Source organism: Mytilus trossulus, chromosome 14, assembly GCF_036588685.1.
Source record: "Mytilus trossulus isolate FHL-02 chromosome 14, PNRI_Mtr1.1.1.hap1, whole genome shotgun sequence".
Classification (NCBI taxonomy): domain Eukaryota; kingdom Metazoa; phylum Mollusca; class Bivalvia; order Mytilida; family Mytilidae; genus Mytilus; species Mytilus trossulus.
The window spans coordinates 80541525-80561976 of record NC_086386.1 but is presented as its reverse complement, the minus strand read 5'-3'; the positions used below and the strand labels follow the sequence as shown (position 1 = coordinate 80561976).

Genomic DNA, 20452 nt, shown 5'->3' with positions numbered 1-20452 from the left:
AACACAAAACACTCACTGTACCTTTATGACATGTTATCAATTATCATTGCATTCTATACAAATCGCAGAGTTTTATACTATATCCACAATTGTTGAGAAAATTATTTGAATGGTCATTCCATAATCCATTTCATAATACAATTATCCATGCAACATACGGTACATGAATTGCAAAATAATAACGAGTTACCAAAAAATTATGTAAACTGTTCAGAATTTAGTATTAGCCATGTCAACATCAACACAAACAACAATGACCAAAGAAATTACCTTGACTTTGAAGACAAACAGTTCAGTAGTTTAAAATCCTTCATCGTGGAGATTTACGGAATTACCAATACAAACAAAGACGTATTTAAACATTTACAGTAACGAATCTACCACAAAGACTTCAAGATCCGTCTGTATACAATGGCAACCTAGCACTTTATTTTGACGGGAAATGTTAAATCCTTGCTTATCTTAATCAAATTAATTGGGGTAATTTGCAGTTAAATAGATCTTTATCCAAATACTACTTTGTTCATTTCACAGGTGAATAATACTGATGCCTTACTCAAAAGATAAGTAACAGAGATATAGATCTTAATTAAGGCGTAAATCTCAGGTGTGCTGTGTTCTACAGACATGAGACCAGGTACCCAATAAATTATACACAGGTGTGTTATCATGTAGCTCAACTGAAAACCAATTCCTGTTGATCAAAAGTGCTTTACAGAGCAAACTATGATCAATTTACCTCCAATTAAAAAACAATTAACCAGTCAATCTAACAGTTTTTGTATTTTATCATTGAACAAGTAATCTCTTCAGACTATTCTTTACAGCCACTTCAAAATCAATTGTTGATTCTCTAGTAAATTATTGGTAAACCATTCTGTATTCAGATGTGCTGTAATGCAAGTAATAATGAGCTTTCAATCTCAGGTATTATGCTGCAATGTAAGTTAATGAGCAGTCTATCTCAGGTATGCTACAATGTAAGTTAATGAGCTGTCTATCTAAAGGTGTGTTTTATTCTAGACTATAGTAAAGCAACTATAAAAGACAAAATGTTCTTCATTTCTTATCAATCTTTTCTTTGATTAGTATTGTTATGGTGTATCTGATATAAGTTATTGATCACCAACAGGTATTTTATAGGTGTAATTTACCTACTGTATGTGCTGCACTTTTATGACTGGATTAAGGACGACTTCAAAAAATCAAATTTTAATTTTTCCAAATTAAGTTAAATGGGGGAGGGTAAGGGGATCAGTTAAAAAAAACTATATGAATTAAGTTTTTTATCCTACATTGAAGTTTTGATGTCGTCCCTTACTGTGCAAGTGAGACAAGACATTTTGATCCAACTACTTTTGAATTAACACATTTTTATGAACCCCTCGAATCCTACTGGCTAAGGGTGTGCGTAATTCAATGGCCACTGATAATAATTATCATGATATTAATCAGATTTCAACTTAACTAGAAAATTAACCTATGTTTCATTTTATGATTTTCTATTTATCATCAGTGGTCAGTATCTATATATATACAAGACCTTGCAAAAAATGTTTGTATAAGCATCTTTGTAATCATGTGTATCAAAACAAAATTACCCCCCCCCCCCTTTTCCCTTATCCTGCAAGCTTTCAAGATAATGTGTTGTCTGTATGCAAATCATAAACTATTGAATCTTAAAATATCTAATTAATTCAATAAGAACCATAGTAATGGTGGATATTGACATCCATATATTTAGAGTTGACTTTGGATATATTATTAAATGAAAAGGAGCTGCAGCACCATTTTTGGGCAACAAGTTGGTCTGTAAGATGTTAAAAATTCCCCACAAACTAATATAAAGACTTGCAACAAGAAGATATAAGCACTAAGTTTGTAGAAAATTCAAGATCTTGTCATGTAAAACATTAAGCTATTTATATAAGAACATTTCAAAGGATGTAAGTTTCCCAGCTGACTGATCATGTGATGACATGTATAACAATATCAATACAAACATAATGTATGTAAAAGTTTACATACACAAATGTCCAAGGTATATAAAGATGTAATGATGTATGTTAAAGGCCAAAAAAACAATAAAACAAGTGTTTCCTCTAACATGCTAGGAAAAATAAGGTAGGTAGGTCAGCAATATCATTTTATTTCCAAATATTTTTAGCTGGTTACTACAAGGGAATCTGTTACACTGGGGCGTATCCAGCCATTTTAAAAAGGGGGGTGTTCCCAACCCAGGACAAAGGGGGGAATTCCAATTATATGTCCCCATTCAAATGCATTGATAGGTAAAAAAAAAGACCCCCCTCCCAGGATCCGCCAATGGGTTAGAGGAAACACATATATTATTGTTTTGGCCTAAAAGTTTACATATATACAAATGTCCCTGGTAAAGATGTAATAATGATGATGAAGTATGTGTGAACATCTCAGACATAAATTATTCATCAAGTACTTTGTCCACTGGTCATTTGTCATCATAGATGTCAGGAATTATCTCAGGTCATTAACAGGATAACTGTAGACCAAAGGTCATCTATAGGATGTACCACTGGATTTTGACATGGAAGTGATCATAAGCTTTAGTCAAATACATAGATGTAATAGTCAAATATATATTTTACCACTAAGTTCTTAAAAGACATGGTAGCAATAGCTTGAACCTGGGAACAGTATATCTATTAATATATACGTTCCTGCTTGAACACAACTAGTTTTTGACATGTTGTCTATAACATTAGAGAAATAAATACAGTAAACTGTTGGTTCTTGGCATGATATTGAAATTGTTAAATGTACACTTCAGAAAAATCCTATTTGTTGGCATTTATACATAGCCTTTAAGTCAAAGATACAGTAAACCACTGGTTCTTGGCATTACAAAGTGTAGTCTTAGTCAAATGTACAAAGTGTAGTCATAGTCAAATGTACATCATTGTGTTAACTACTGGTTAAACACTGATCATGTGTTAACTACTGGTTAAACACTGGCTATGTGTTAACTACTGGTTAAACACTGGCTATGTGTTAACTACTGGTTAAACACTGGCTATGTGTTAACTACTGGTTAAACACTGGCTATGTGTTAACTACTGGTTAAACACTGGCTATGTGTTAACTACTGGTTAAACACTGGTTATGTGTTAACTACTGGTTAAACACTGGTTACATGCATGCAAGACATAGTTCTATTCAAATATGTAGTTAACAACTGGTTTTAGACCTGACATAGTTGTAGTCAACTATAAGTAAACTACTTGTTCTTGTCCTGGCATAGACATATTACAGCAAACCTCCTAGAATCAAATACACAATAAACCACTGCATGGTTCTAGGTATGGCACAGTCTTAGATATCTGAAAGAAGTCTAAGTGGGGTTTCAAAAGGGAAAAGACATAAAAACATTTAGGCAAAGCAGAAGATATTTTGGCTTGTTCTGACAACTTATCTGATAGATGACCTTAAAGTGTATCTCCCTAACAATTACATTTTATTTGATTATCAACTTTACTCTTTTGATTTGTCTTTAAATCCTTTTCTTCGTAACTGACCCGTAGTACCTTATTCCATTGCTTTAAAAAAAAATAGATAACCTTGATAGCAATATTTGTAAAACAATGAATTTTTTGTAAAACAAATTTAGCTTCCTACTTAACGTTTATAAAAGCAATAAAATACAAAAGTTGAATTTGAACCAATCTACATTGAATCTTAAATTTGTCCAATATTACCATCAATTTTCTCATTAATCTCTTAAAGATATTACTCACACAACTCATAACATCATATACAAAACAGTAATGATATAAAACAAAAATCTGCATTATTGCAAGTTAATAATAATGAAAATTTAAAACTGATTAATTTACTCCCAAAATTTTATAACCGATGCAAAATAATTCATGAAAAAACAACTCATATATGCAAATTAAAATACAACCTTATACCAAAAAAGAATAAAGCCACAAAAATAAAACAATAAAAAGTTCATGTCCCGCCCTGGCACAAGGTTGCCTGCACTTTAAACCATGTGACACATTGAATTAAGATACATATCTATAAACAGTAGCCTCTAATTACATGTTGACACCCAAAGTCTTTGATTCTTGACCTTAACTTTATTTATTTGAAAGAAATTCTAGATTTATTTTTAAACTTTAAATTAAAAGGTAAACAAATTCTTGGATATTTTTCGTGTCAAATTAACTTCTTAGTCAAGGGACGCTTGTGAAAATGTCTTTACACTCAGTAAATAGTCTTTTAAATGTCAATATATATAGAAAATCACTTGAAATATCTAAATCAATAGTTAATAAATACTAGAAATAGTTTGCATTTCGATGAATTTTAAGCAGTTTGCAAGATTATAAAATCTATTTTAAAATATTTTACCGATATTTATATAATTCTTTTATGCAGTTAGTATTCTACATCATAAAATACTTCAAACAGAAGTTTTATTTTAAGGTTAAACTAAAATTTTGCTATAGCCTTCAAATACTACAGAGTAATGCACTAATATACTGTGGAATATTGTCAACTCATGATTGGACAATTTTCCTAATAAAACAAATGGAGGTTTGAAATTCTGTGTTGTTTTTATCTATATTTAAGATGCCCCACTACATATTTGGAATCAATGTGTTAGTGTAGATAGATAATACAATAAATTCAACAATTTTGTTTGTCATGTTGTTATAACTGCAAAAATCACAAGATAGGTGTCACAAAAATTAAAAAGTAGCAGTCAAATTTGTAGGAATTATCAGGTTTTATGCACCATTTCTTGAAATCTAACTTAACAGTTATCTGTCTTTCTATGTTTCTTAAGTCAGGAACATGATGTAAAACAGTTGTCATTTGTTGATGTGGTTCATAAATGTTTTTCTTTTCTCATTTTTTATATAGATTAGACTGTTGGTTTTCCTCTTTGAATAGTTTTACACCAGTAATTTATGGGGCCCTTAATATAGCTTGCCAGTGTGAGCCAAGGCTCAGTGTTGAAGACCATTCTTTAACCAGTAATGGTTCACTTATATATATTGTGACTTGGATGGAGAGTTGTCTCATTGGCTGCCTCATACCACATCTTCTTATTAACAAAAGATAAACAGTTATTGAATTCAGTCAATCAGTGCAAATCTTGAATCAGTTCCTAACATAAAACATTTGTCAATTTCAAAATTTATTATGTTCAATTAATTTTACCCCTCAAAAAAAAATTTCATTTCAATAAAAATTAAAAGTTTGCAAAACCAAAACAATACCTAACTTTACTACTCAACGTTGTGTAACATTGAAGTAATGATTAAATTTTCAGCATAATTAAACAATTAATATATATATAATAGGACATACCTATTTCATCAGATTTTTAAAAAGATCAATATGTTTATTGGTATAAATCAATCAATCAATGTCAGGAAAAAATGACAGGTTAAAAAGGTGTGTATCCAATATGATTGATTTCGGATTTCCTAGGTGTTAACTAGCTTAAGGACTTGATTCTTAACTAAAATAAGGTATACCATCAATGAGGGATTCAAGATGGGGGCATAGAGGGTCACGGTACACCCCTTTGATATGAACATATATCTTCTGTTTTGAGTGCATAAAATCATCTTTCAATTTCCCTTCCAAATGCTCTGGTTTGCCGTATATATCATATTTTCAGGAATAACATCCCTCCCCCTTTTAATCTTTTATTTTTTAAGATCTGCGGTCCTAGACTTTTTAATACACCAACAATAGATACATTCTTATATTTAAAATAAAGGGAGATAACCCAAAGTTAAAATTCTTCATTTGAATGAATGTATAATAATACCTGTTGGATTGAGGAAAACTTCTGTACTCAGAATTCTACCAAAAACTGTGATGTCACATATGCAGTGAAAATCCGTTATAAAAAAATGCAGCTCTGACGTGCATAATACGTAATATCGTTGTATGATCTTTGATGGAAGTCCCCAAAAATGACTTGTAAAAAAAAATTATATTTCAAATAAAAGCTGCATTGTCCCTTTATAAATCAATTCAAAAATAATTTATTGCATCAACGTAGGTAATGGCCATATTTAACAAAACACAAAATACTTCTTTTCAATAAGTTATATAATGTGGGGCTTTTTGAACCCAAATAAGATCATGATAAATTACTCATCAAGTCAACAACACATTTTAGAATTTTGAAAAAGAAATCGTGAGTTTGAATGCGTGCAAATACCTGGTTCTACCTGCAGAAAATTGCACAATCCTCTTATCATTATTGTCCTCGCGTAACCTAGAAACGTTTATCCACTATTAATCAAAACACATTCGCATCTTGCCAAGAAAACTTGCTATTTAATGACCTAAGGGGACAATATTGTATAAAATTATTTACCAAAAGATAACTGTATACTTTGAGTATGTTTTATAGGAAATGTCAATGGTTGTGAAAAGGCTGATAATTACGATAAAATTATTAAATATATATATATAAACAAAATATCTGGACACATTATTAGAATATGGAAAAATAATTCACCTACAGGTTCGATTAAAAACAAAATTATCTTCCAAAACAAATTCCTTACAAAACAGGGGCTAAATATACCAAAGTGACATTCAAACTCATAGATTGAAAATAAACTTACAACACCTTGGTCAAAAAAGAAAAAGACAAACAAAATAATAATAGTACAAACAACACAACATAAAAAAACTAACTACTTTGAGCAACATGAACCCCACCAAAAATTGGGGTGATCTCTGGTGCTCTAGAAGGGTAAGCAGATCCTGCTCCACATAAATATTGCCCAGCAAATTAATTGTTGACTAGATTGACTCTTGCTTGCTGAACATTCAGTGACAATAGACAAAATTCAGAAATGTCACATTGCATTTGTTATTAAAATATATGCTTTTGGATGGTCTTTAAGTTTTTTAATTTTTTCATTGGAGCACATTATGATATTGGACTAGGGTAGTTGATGAAATGTAAAAAAAACAAAAAAAACTGTCAAATTGTTAAAAAAGGTATCAAATTTTTTATGAAATAAAAATACAAATAGTATAAATATGGGAGCTATAACAGAAAGGTGCATTCATTTGCAATCACAACCTATTTGTCATGGTTAGCATATTATCAGGGTCTGTATCACAATTTATCAAAATCTGACTCTGTGGGTGCAGGAAATGGAAATTATAAATTAAAACTTAGCTTCAAAAAGTAAATGGCAAAATAATTTTAAAAGTACTATACAAAATTTCGGTCACATTTTTCTGAAAATTAATCTGCGGGTCAAATGACCTGTTAGTTTACTGAACTTTTCATTCTATTTCAAAAATTTTTGGTGTTTAGCTAACACGATTTCATTCATACCAAATAAATTGAAAGTTGTAATTTGGACATCTTTCTAAGTAATGTCAGATTCAGTTGACACTTGCGTAATTAACTGAAATTTGTTCAATACATATTCATTACATCTTAAAATAGCAACAGCTTGATTTAAACAACCAAACTATTTATTTTGGGTAAAAGATGCCCCATGTCAAACATTTACCGTTTTTTGTCAACAATCTTATGGTATCATATGACAAAATCATGATAGTCTGGAAGAATAAGAACCCAAGGTAATTAAAGAACAAATTCCAGACATGACATAGATATACCTGGTTGTCATAGAAACAAAGAAGCAAAAGTTTCATCTGACAGTATTCAGGATATTACAAGCAATTTAATCTTACTGCTATCAATATACATGTATATAACGACTTTTTATAAACAAAACAATGACACTTAATGACTTTTCCTTAATTGATTATTTAGAAATGCTTTTTTTTATATTAGTATACTCATAGATGGGTATTACAATCTATGGTATAATTTAAATATAAAATTAAGTAAATTTTACCATTATATTAATGTTTATATATAAAAAAATTTAACACAGTATTTTTTTTTTTCTACTTATTTGTTGGTGGTTGTGGTGCATGGGATCATCAAACATTCTAAATATCATAAATGTAGAAAACATTTACTGTGGCGGATGCAGGGGGAGGGTTCAGGGGTGCTGAAACCTCCCCCCTTTGTTTAAAGATCAATGCATTGAATGGGGACATAAAAGTTGGATTCCCCCTTTTAAAAAAGGCTGGATCCGCCCCTGACAAGATAAAGAAAATTACTATTTTCCATTAAATATCGATAGGTTAAAACTGAACAAAATGTATCAAATATATATGTAGGACTCAAATCCATGGTGGGTTCCAAATCTATGGCAGATTCCTAATCTGTGGTAAATGTGACGTCATGCCATCACAAATCTATGGCAAGTTTTGTAATTTCCTAATCTATGGCGGATTTATGTTGTTTCCAAATTACCGACCGTGCAAGGGCTGTATAGCCAGTCAAGGTCGTTAAAAACTTCCATTTGTTGTTTCCAAATCTATGGCACGTTTTGTGCAAATGGAAAACAATGCAGTACATTTTCGACCAATGACTTGTCTTAGGCAAGTGGAAAAATACGGCAACGGGAACATGTTTATAAACATTTGTGAAATAAACATTCCATAATGGTCAACTAAAAAAATACATAACTGATAAATTCATATGCCTTAATAAAGACTTCATATGCTTTGTAAAAAATAAACATTTTTTAATCTGTGCATGGTACCTGTTTAACCAATTCATTTAACCAATATATAAGACCTCTAACAAACAAGAAGGCCTCTTTTTTATTTATTTTTTAAAAGTAACAACTGAAAATTAACAGGTTGAATTTTCAAATAATATTTATTTCAGCGATATCGTTAATACATCTTTTTTATTTGATGACGATTTAAATTAAATTTGTATCCGGGAATTTTATATATCATTTTATAAACTTTGCCAGCCGAAGACAGTAAACTACTACTAACTAGACATAGGAAGATGTGGTATGAGTGCCAATGGGAGAACTCTCCATCCAAGTTACAATTTATAAAAGTAAACCAGTATAGGTAAAGGTAAGGCCTTCAACACATCGAACAGCAAGCTATAAAGACCCCAAATAGCCTTTTTATAAAATATGTGGTACTGAAAATAGCAGCGCCATAATTCATCGCGGGATTCAGCCAAGTACAGCACATTTGGTTCATCTTTGGGATAATAGGTCACATCTTCCTTTAAACCACCCGCAAATTTTTGTCAGGAAAATATCTTCATCTTAAATGGTGTTCATATCTATGGGTTCCGCCATCGTTAGCGGCGGCGAAGATGTAATATGGCGTTATATTCAATTGTGACGTTATACGGTACCCTCTCCCCAAGATCTGCCATAGATTTGGAGTAAACAAAAATCTGCCATAGATTTGAGTTGTTTGGCGTTTGTAACGTCACATTTGCCATAGATTAGGAATCTGCCATAGATTTGGAACCCGCCATAGATTTGAGTCCTACATATATAAGACAATTACAATTTGGTACAATGTACAAATAGTATAAACATATAATGTGTACATAATTTTTGACAATTTCCATTTCAGGAACACCTTCATGTAAAGTTCAAATTTGTATTAATAAAGGGAAATAACTCTGAAAATTTGCACAGTACAGATCAGTACATGCAAAGTGGAGGAATGCGTCAAACATAATTACATGCATATATTTAGAAATAAATCAATGTGCATACAAATTAAAAATTTAATTTTTGAAATATTTGTGACATGAAATTTAAATATGTACATTTGATATTATATAATAATTTAATCAAACATTTTCCTGCAGATGACTAAACAGACTGAGTGTATCTAGGTGTAATGTAATTAAATGTGATTGACAGGTCTAAATCATCTTATTTTCATAATTTAAAATATAAAAATTGAAATATTAAAAATTAAAATTTTGTTATGAAATTAATCAACCCCATCTTACATAAATTTCAATAAAAACAAAAATAAAAAAAAGTGTTATGAAATTAATAAACTGCATGATAATCTTATTTAAATGTTTATGTATAAAATTTAAAGTGTTATTAAACTATAATCAACTGCATCTTATATAAATTTTGATTAAAATAAAACAAGTGTTATGAAATAAATAAACTGAATCTTTTAAATTATTTTTGACCATGAATATTTCCATGTACAATGATTTAACCAATGTAGGAACATTAAACAAAAAAAGTTTTGCAATCATTGGAGATTTCTGCAATTGGATAAAAACATTTATAAGTTCCTTTAACATTTATGTTTTGTTACTTAATAATTCCTAGTTTGATTATAAGAAACAAAAGTAAATCTAATAGTAAGCACCTTACCCTTGCGAAAATGGTACAGGATATCACAAGATATCCCCAGGATATCTCAGGATAATCTTGAGAAAAATCACAGGGCAATCTTGAGATATCCTGATCCTGAGATAGGGTTAAACATGGGACGGTATTGGAACAAGGATATTCCAGGGATATCCAGAGACAGTCCAGACCATAAATATCCTAGTAGAAAATCCTGTGATAATCCTGTGCTCAGGATTCCTCAGGTCCTGGTCTCAGGAAATTATCCTGATGTCAGGATTTACAGATTTGCTTGCATTGAGTAAGCCCTGGGATAATCCTGGTATATCCTGTGAATATCCTGACAATGTCCTTAGTTTGTCAGGATTAGATTTGCTTGCATTTAGTTGGTCCTGGTATATCCTTAGAATATCCTGTGAATATCCTTAGAATGTCCTTACTTCAGGACCAATAAATGTCTTTCATGAATTCTATTTATAAGAAATTACAAAATTTGAGTAAATCCTTTTTTAATGCACATTTTTCTTCTATTGCAAATATTTTCTTAAATTAGTTTAAATCCATATTCCTTATTTTAAACAAGGGCAGATCCAGCCATTTCAAAAAGGGGTGTTCCCAACCCTGGATAATAAAAGGGGGTTCAACTATATGTCCCTATTCAAATGTATAGATTGTCCACAAAAAAAACCCACCAGAACCCTCCACTGAATACACAACTGATAAGGTAGGTGTTTGCCCTGGTATCATTTTTAAATGCACATTTTTTCTATTGCAAATATTTTCTTAAATTATTTTAAATCCATATTTACTTATTCTAATCAAGGACAGATCCAGCCATTTCAAAAATGGGGGTTCAAAACCTATGATAAAGGGGAATCCAGCTATATGTCCCTATCCAAATGCATTTGATTATCCAAAAAAAATTAGAACCCTCCCCTGATTATGCCACTGATAAGTTAGATGTTTGCTTTGGTACACAGGGGCTTGTTTAGTGAGTCGAACGAGGTTTTACTGTCAATGGCGGTCACTATCCTATTTAATGCAAGATATCAACCCCAATTGACTGTTTGAATTACGTTACATGTAGTAAATATCAATTTATTTATTTAAAGCAAGAATTGTAGTTGTATGAAAAATAAGTACAAATGAGTATTTGTATTGGCCATGTTAAATAGCTTATCTCAAAGGCTGTTGAAGTTCAGATTAAAAAAAATGCCTTGTATTTAATGATTACTATAAAATTAGATTCTAGTACTAATAAGCAAACTTGTTGGTCATATTTATTGCTTAATGCCCATATTGTTATCTTAAATTACCAATAACAAGAATGTGTCCAAAGTACATGTATGCCCCACTCGCGCTATCCTTTTGCATGTTCCATGGACCGTGAAATTGGGTAATAATCTAATTTGGCATTAAAATTAGAAAGATTATACTATAGGGAACATATATGTACTAAGTTTCAAGTTGATTGGAATTCAATTTCATCAAAAACTACCTTGACCCAAAACTTTAACCTGAAACTTCCACTTTCATTTTCTATGTTCAGTGGACCGTGAAATTGAAGTCAAAAGTCTTAGAAAGATCATATAATAAGTAACATGTGTACTAAGTTTCAAGTTGATTGGACTTCAGCTTCATCAAAAACTACCTTGATCAAAAACTTTAACCTGAACGAACGGATGCACAGACGGACGAACGAACGGTGCCACAGACCAGAAAACATAATGCCCCTCTACTATCGTAGGTGGGGCATAAAAATGGTACGCCAGTGGAGGATCAAGGAGAGGATTCTGGGGGGTTGGAACCTATTTTAGCAAGATCAATGCATATGAAAGGGTTTATAGTACATAGTTTGAACCCCACCCCTTTTTTAAAATGGCTGGATCTGCACCTGTACCCACCCAATATTAAAACTAAAGTAACTATGCGTCAGATATAATAATATAAAAGGATACATGTAAAGTTTCTGCTTCTTTCTGTAATATTTTGTTGTCTCTGTTCTTCCAAGTAGAATCGCTGAATAAATGTAACTAAAATCTCCACTGAATCTGTTTTACTATCAAAACTGGCAGCTTCATTTTGATATTTAATCATTCAATCCCCTAAAAGTATAAAAAAAAATCCACAAAGAATCAATTGTTCTAGATGTTTTAAAGCAATAATATTCAATTGAAATGTTGTTGCCTGTTTATACACTACATCGGAAGCTGTTAAGGAATCAAATTCATTTCAGAACCCTCCCCCTTTTTATCCCCTGAAGATTAAAAAAACTGGCTACTTATTATTTTCACAAAAGAACAATTCAAACAATTCAAAAACTATACATTTTAGGTAACTACCAATAATCATGTGGAAACAATTATTCATTTTGTTTATATAATTAAAAATAAATTTTCAAATATGCTTTCAAGACTTTCTGATGTTGCTTTGCTCAAAGAAACCATAAAAAAATCATAGTTCCTCAACAAATTATATTTTATAATAATATATACATGTCTGTCATGTTAAATTAAATTTGTAATGCACTTATCTGAAATCTTTCTGCCTGGAAATGTCTTTTCCGTGTTTCCATCAGCGTAATCTCCATTTTGGTGACGTATTACCCAAGAGTGCACTTACGCTGACGTTGAGACTGTGACAATCTCGCCCCAGATAATATTGGCCAGAAGTTGATCTGTGCCGTAACGGAAGTATGAAAATAAATCAAGGGTGTCGCAAACAAATATTTATTAATATGCAGTTTTATTAAGTATAATAAAAAAATAATCTTTAGTTTAAACGGCACATGGTGCATGTGAATAAACAAGTGGACTCACTTGGAAGGTATTTTTAGGGCCGAACTGTTCAGTACGATTAAAACCACGAGGTCAAGGTTTGTTTACATTGTACATCGTTGAGAAACGTCTGTCGTTGGGCCTATCTATCATTGATCTGATATTTTTCTAAGTTATTTATATGCCGGACGACAATTAATAGAAAGGCACATATGTGAACTTGGAGAAAATCAGAATTTACATCTTTAGGGAAAGGAAGAGTAAAAAAAAAAACTTCTTGCAGCAAACCAGTAACGGCAGTGACACTCCCACACGCAGTGTTACCAGTTTTAAAACAATAAAATGTACCACCGGTATTGTAAATAAAACCAAACACTTTGCATATATACGGCAATGACTAAATTATGTGTTTTTCAACACTTCCAAAATAGTTCGGAATATGATTTATTATTGATGTGTCATTTAAATTATAATCTTAACCTGCTTTATATAGGCTAATAGACCAATGATTACTCTGAAGTAAATTGGCTGTTATGATAGACAAGCTTTGGAGTTTCTCGAACACCCTGCTGTTTTTATTGCAAAAATCTATTACTTTGGAATACTGTCCTCGTTATGCTTCCATGAACAGGAAGAATAGCAGTAACTGTGTAAATAAGTTAACTGTCAAAATATGTTTAATATCTTTAATTAACACCAATAATCTTTGCACTATGCCATTAATAACTTGTGTATTTCAAAAATGTTTGACAAAATAGTTTTAGTTTCTTCCCACTAATAACTATTCTCTGCTAAAACACTATTTTCATGTGAATATTTACTTTTTTTTAACAAACAACAGATAATTTTAATCCCAAAGATTTTCTTTCTTATTTAGTTGAATTTGTGATATAGATTATGTTATTTCTTAAGTCTCAATACCAGGAATCATCCGGGACTTTAATTTTTTTTTGCATTCAGAAAGAATTTGTAAAGTATCTGAAAGTTGGATGAATGTTGAAGGAAAAGTCCTGACATATCCTGGTCTATATTATATTTATTTTTTAAAGTCTTGAGATATCCTGAGAATTCCCCTAGTTTAAAGCTGCTTGATTTGAAAGTCCTGACATTTCCTGAAATTCTCCCATAATTTTTTTCCCTAGAAAAAGGGCTAAATGCTTTACAGGATATTTTCAGGATATCCCAGGATAATCTTGAGATATCCTGATTAAAAAAAATGTCAGGATTTATTTCTGCAAGGGTAAGGCATGGGGTTAAAATATTATATCTAGCCATAACATGATCATTGGTCTCAAAAGAAAACTGATCACTGGTGTAATCACATACAAAAGAAAGAGACGGAATGGAATGTTAAGGTCAATGAAATGTTTTATCTTATTTCCGTTAGTTCATCCCCTAGTGTCCAGCACAGACATGAAATAATCTGTACAAATATGTGAGGTCAAATGTTATTATCACAAACCCAAACGCATGATCAACAATGTTTTATATCAGTTTTATCATGGACGTAGGATATGACCACTACTCGGACATTAGAATGGCCACTATCTTTGACATAGGAATGGCCACTATCTTAACTATAATAGGAATGTTCAAGGTTCAACAGAGACTAAATGGTTAACCATTTCATTGACTATATTGTTCACAACATGGCTTGACAGCATTGTTCATCTGGACTGTGTGTTTGATTAGCCACTTTCAGTATATTGTAAGGAGAGCATTTGATGCTTTAAGACTTCTCATTAATTTACAGTTGGGAATTTGGAGCCGTTTAATTCAATATATAGCTTGATGTTTTGAGACTGCTCATTCAAAATCCTTGCAAATGCTCTTGTTCATCCAATATAAGACCTTTTCTCCATCTGTCTGCCCAGGACACACAACTATGCACCATGTAAAAATATGTGGTATAAGTGTCAATGAGACGACTCTCCACAAAAGAGTAAATAACACAGGATTGAACAAACTATTTGCAATGTACAGCATTCAACAGTGAGCAAAGACAATACTGCATACTGGTAATATAGGTTACACAGCAGCAAACGACAACCACAGAATTACAGACTCCTAACTTCAGTTAGATCTGGGCAGAGTAAAACCGTTTGTTCTTGCCTTTCACATATGCATAAATATGTTGCCATTTAAGTCATGATAGAATGCAATCATAATTTCCTTTCATTTCCAGAGCATCTTCACCTCTTATCATTACATTTTTTATTGGCGGAGAAAGTCATGGTGCCTCAGGAGTGAACCATATTTAGGTACCATCAAAAGAAAAAAGGGCAATCCTAGCAGATTATGATGAAAAGAAAAGTGAATCTACACAAGCTGGTTTGAGCATCATAACAACCCCATAATTGACAGGCTATTCACGATTTATATAGATGAACTACTTAGAAATGATTTGATTTTTGGTGTGTTTTAAAACACCCCTTGTAAGCACTCACTGGTTTGGGCTATTTCGTGGATACCAGTTTTTTGGGGGAAATGGAGTGCCTGGAAAAACCAAGGAACCTTAATAGGAAAACTGACAATCCTAGTCAATTCAGATTGGAATAAACTGCTCTCCCACAAGCAGGGTTAGAACTCACAACCTCAGTGTTGACTTACCAGTAATTACAGTAGAAACTTAAATTAGTTCACTTGGTCACCAAGGCCCTTTGAACTACTAAGACCAAGCACAACTATTTGAAGGAGGTAAAAATATTCCAGAAACATGTAAGCCAACACAGTAAATTTATATGGCATTTACTTTATTAAGAGTACTGATAAACACTAAGTTTGAAAGATTGACAAAGTTGTTATTAATTCACAGAGGAAGTACTTCTTATTTGACCAAATCAGCAGGTGGATTGTACCAGTATATTTAAATATCAATACTTTTATCTAACTTTTTGACATGAATTTTACAAATGTTAAATGTCCGCTGACTATGAAATTTACTGACATTTTTAATTCTCATACCCCCATAAATGTCAATAATATTTGTAAATATAAATTTTGCTTTTCATATCTTTAGGTTCAAGGTTTGGTGTGATATTCACAGATTTGGTGTCAAAAACTTTTGATCTTAGATTTATTGTATGAATAAAAGTCCTTACAAAACTTTCAGCAAACATTTTAAGAAATATAATATAGAATGTGACCTTAGAAGGCTCATACTGAAATTTCACTATATATTATCATTGGTCCAACCCCAGAACCCCCAGCCCCATGGATCGTCACTTAACTGAATTTTCCACTGAACATGCATTTAATGTTTTGTGCAATATGGTCATATCATAACATAAGTTTTCAAACCACACTATCAGCACTATATTGGCTATATTGTGGGGCCTGATGGGGGGGGGGGTCTCATCACAATTCACGAGTTGATTTTTTTGTCAATCACGATTCACAGAAAATAAATTTTCATGATCTCGGATCATAAAAATATGAAGAAAATAAAGTCTGTAGAAAAACAGATCATGAAGAACGAAAAATGCGCGGATCAGGTAGAACAAAATGACTCATCAGGTCCCTCTATATTGTGGTTGTCATTTTTTTTTGGTTGATATTACCCTTAGTGACCAGTGAAAATCACAGACCTTTTGGAAATCAGATTCTAGTTGAATGTACCGTATTACAAGTGTTGAATACAACTTTTCAGGCATTGTGCTTCTTTTTTGTCAATACCCTGTATGTAACGTAATGGTCTCATTGACATAAAACCAACATCTTTTGTGTATTCATAAGCTTACAAAAACAGCTGACTCTACATTTTACATAGCAATTCAATATTGTGCAAGTACGTCATTAATTTTTCAAACTGCTGAAAAATTTTTTAGAAACAAGAGCCCTTATACCCACTTTAATCAATAGATATAGACATTTTCACAGCTTGTATATGAATATCAAACGGGTTCGATCATACAGATCGACTTACAAAAGTTATGTTACAAAATTAGATATCTTAGCTGAAAGTTTTTTCGAGTCTCTTTTGATATTTCTTATGCAGATATCTAGATTGTTTAATGTGTCATTTCAAATAAATGTGAGAAAGAGATGATTTCACTTAACTAGGAGTATATCTTTACAGCATGCAGGCATTGCAAACAACAGTTTCTCCCAATGCAAGTAGTATCTTAAATTCAATGTTTCTAGTCAAAAAGGGACAACGTGGAGTGTGCCCATTTCCTTATAAAATATCAACGAATGTGTGATGAAATCAAAAACTTAAAGACCAAAAAATGCTATGTCAAAGATCACCACATTGAGGTTTTAAAAAAATAAAAAAGTGAAATAACAGAAAATAAAATTTTAAATATTCAATGCTAGCCTAAGGTGAATAAATCATGATCTTCAAAATCAATATTACAAATAATGGGATATTCATGTTAAAACATATGTTCACCACATAATGCCAATAGTCAATGTTCACTAAAATTAATTATCATCTAAACCAATATATCAATATCTTGTTTGTTATCTTACACCATAATTTATGTATATTGGAACAAAATATATAATGTTGGTTCCCTTATATTTCACACCTACTCAATCAATGTCTTTTGTCATGTTCAAACTAGAAATATGACACTGAACATCTATAGGTAATTACTTTTAATTACTATGTGCATATTATGGACTAAAAATCTAAAGAGAAGAATGTTTGAAATCTTTGTAAACTCCCGCCTACGCAATATTATAAGCATTCGAAACAACATAACACTTCCATGTATGCCCTCTGAGTAAAAATCATAATAGAATAATGTTTCGAATCTTTGTAAACTCCCGCCTAAGCATTATAGCATTGGAAAAAAACATAACACTTTCATGTGGAGAAAAAACATAAATAGAAGACTGTTTGAAATGTTTGTAAACTCTGCCTACGCTATAAGCATTGTGAAAGTGTAACACTTCCATGTATGCCCTCTGAGTAAAAATCAAAATAGACGAATGTTTTAAATTTTCGTTAACTCCACCTACACATTACAGCATTAACGAAACCTAAAAAATCCAATTTTTGTTACTCAATGATGTAACAAAAGACGGACATCAAGATACCAATGCAAGTTTTAATTAAACAAATTACTGAAAAATTGAAAAAGTATGAGTGGCAATCAAAGACAATTACATTTGTGGGGACATACGCCAACAACCTACATGTATGGCAGATCCAGTATTTTCATAGAGAGATGGGGGGCACACTAACTACCGAAGTGGGGGCTGTTCAAGTAATGCTAGCTACTAGTGATTCCCTAAATAATCAACCACAAAAGGCCAGGACAATTAACTGAGCATTTCATCCTTAAAATAATTATAAATAAACAACTGGAAAGTTGGAATATTTATTAAATCATTTTTAAGGGGAATGGGGGTTGGGGACAACAACTTTTCATCATCCACTTTTCTTGTCATCATGTTAAATTGTTGCCAGTCTAGGGAGATTTTTCCAAATTAGAGACTATTGATTTTATTTCAAATTTGAGTAACAGACTGTCTGGTGCAATCTGTGATCCACATTTGAACAAACAGCACTGACATGAAACTTTCCTTGTTATTATCCTATAGATTGATTTGTCAACATTCCTGGATTGGCTATACCATAAAAATTATTTTCAAACCAAAACAAAAGTTTATAGGAATGCCATTTAATAGATATATGGGGAAATTTATAGGAACAAAAAGCACCTCTGACATAACACTGATAGATAAATGTAAACAAAATCACTGCATGGACCTCCTATCATTTTCACTTCCTGGATGATGTCACTCGAGGAGGGACAATCATATTTACCCCTCCCCATTACATGTATCCCCTACATCAAGCTTACCTCAGGAGTATATATTTCCTCAGTTAAAACCACAAATCAAATCAAATCACAGGTACACATGGCACATGATATCTCACCTGTTATTATGATCACCTGTAGGCATGGCCATAAATGATGACATCATCAATATTGGTGCACAGAAAAGTCATCTTTCAGGTAAAACTTTTTTACCTGAATTTTAAAGTTTGTTTCTTAAAATAACATCTTTTCTCTATGAACATTGTTCTTTTTAAGGAGGTTATTTGCTTTCGAAAGATAATAACATAAGTGAATATAAGCATTTATAACACTTATTAAATTTAATCTGAGACTACTATAACGTGTTGGAGGGAGATAAAAAAAAATATTGTATTTATAACTCACATATTTTGTACCTATTTTTATAATTTTATGGGAGGGTTCCAAACCTAGGATAAAAGGGGGGCACATCCAAATGGATTGATTATAAAAAAAAAGTAGGGGAACCCCCCTTTATTTCACCAACCCTTTGATCCGCCACTGAGTAGAGTTACCTGGTAGTAGTCTGGCTGGGTTGCATTTTTTTTGTGGCATTTTAACAAGTTATTCAATGTTGAAAGAACTTAGAAGATGCAAAATCATTTACACACACACATACTCACAAATACAAAGATTTGAAGTCTTTTGCAAAAGCATACCAATACAATTTATCAGTCATTTTGTCATGAAATAAAAGTTTCTCTTCAATTTAAGTTATAAATGGAAAAAAAAAATTGGGAATATGATTCCTATTGGAACAAACATAACCATATTTAGCGGAATAAATGGTAATGAAAATTTGTTCCAACAGGAATATATTTTGTGATATGTTTACAACAAAGTTTCCAGGGGAAATTCTCTAAGGCAGAACAAATACATGTGTTTACAAATTCTCTACTTATAAATGCACAAGGCCTTTATGATATAGCCTCCCATAAATTAAAATTTATCTGACAAAGTTCAAACTTTACATTGTGAAAACACCACTTTCCTCCATACATTATACCATAACACTTGACATAAACATAATTTATAGAGAATATAACCTACCCTTAAGACAAGTTCACATCAAACAAATTTCATATAATATTCATAACTTATATAGACAGATAATTCAAAACATACATCTCTCTGGTCTCTCATTATAAATGTATAATTTCTTAATTGTAGTTTCTAACAGCTAGGGAGTATCCCCAGTCAATGAACGCTGAAGAATGTTTGGTAAGAAGATTTACATAAAAAGTCAACAAATTAATAGGGTTACACCTCAGTGAGACGGGTTCCAAAACTTTTCATAAGGGGGGTTCGCTGACTGACCTAAGGGAGGGGGCTGCTTTATTCATGCTTCAGTGATGCCCTATATAATCATCCAATTTTTCCAACGAGTCCCCAGTCCCCCTGAATCTGCCTTTCCACCCCCTTTTACCTCATATTATGTATTTGTCACTTAAATATATTTTTTGTCATCAACATACATAATGCCAAATTAATATAACTTAAATCCACATAAAGTTTTTAAACTTTTTTGGGAAATGGATATTTTTGATATTCTAAAGATCTAAAATTTGAGAAAAATTTACATTAAAAAATCAAAAAATTAATA

At 31.7% G+C, this 20452-nt stretch overlaps 1 protein-coding gene across 4 annotated transcripts in view; it reads right to left on the bottom strand.

The window, feature by feature from the left end:
• The window catches only part of LOC134697259 (serine/arginine repetitive matrix protein 2-like), a 107061-nt gene that overhangs the window by 84569 nt on the left and 2040 nt on the right, over positions 1 to 20452 (bottom strand). The window contains exon 1 of one of the 4 annotated variants that reach the window (XM_063559419.1): positions 18930 to 18988. The exons of 2 other annotated variants lie outside the window; for them this stretch is intronic. In XM_063559419.1, coding sequence (XP_063415489.1) covers positions 18930 to 18976 — 47 coding nt within the window. In that variant the 5' untranslated portion in view covers positions 18977 to 18988. Of the gene's footprint in view, positions 1 to 18852; positions 18989 to 20452 lie in introns of those variants that run through there. One more of the 4 variants, XM_063559421.1, reaches the window with a different exon arrangement.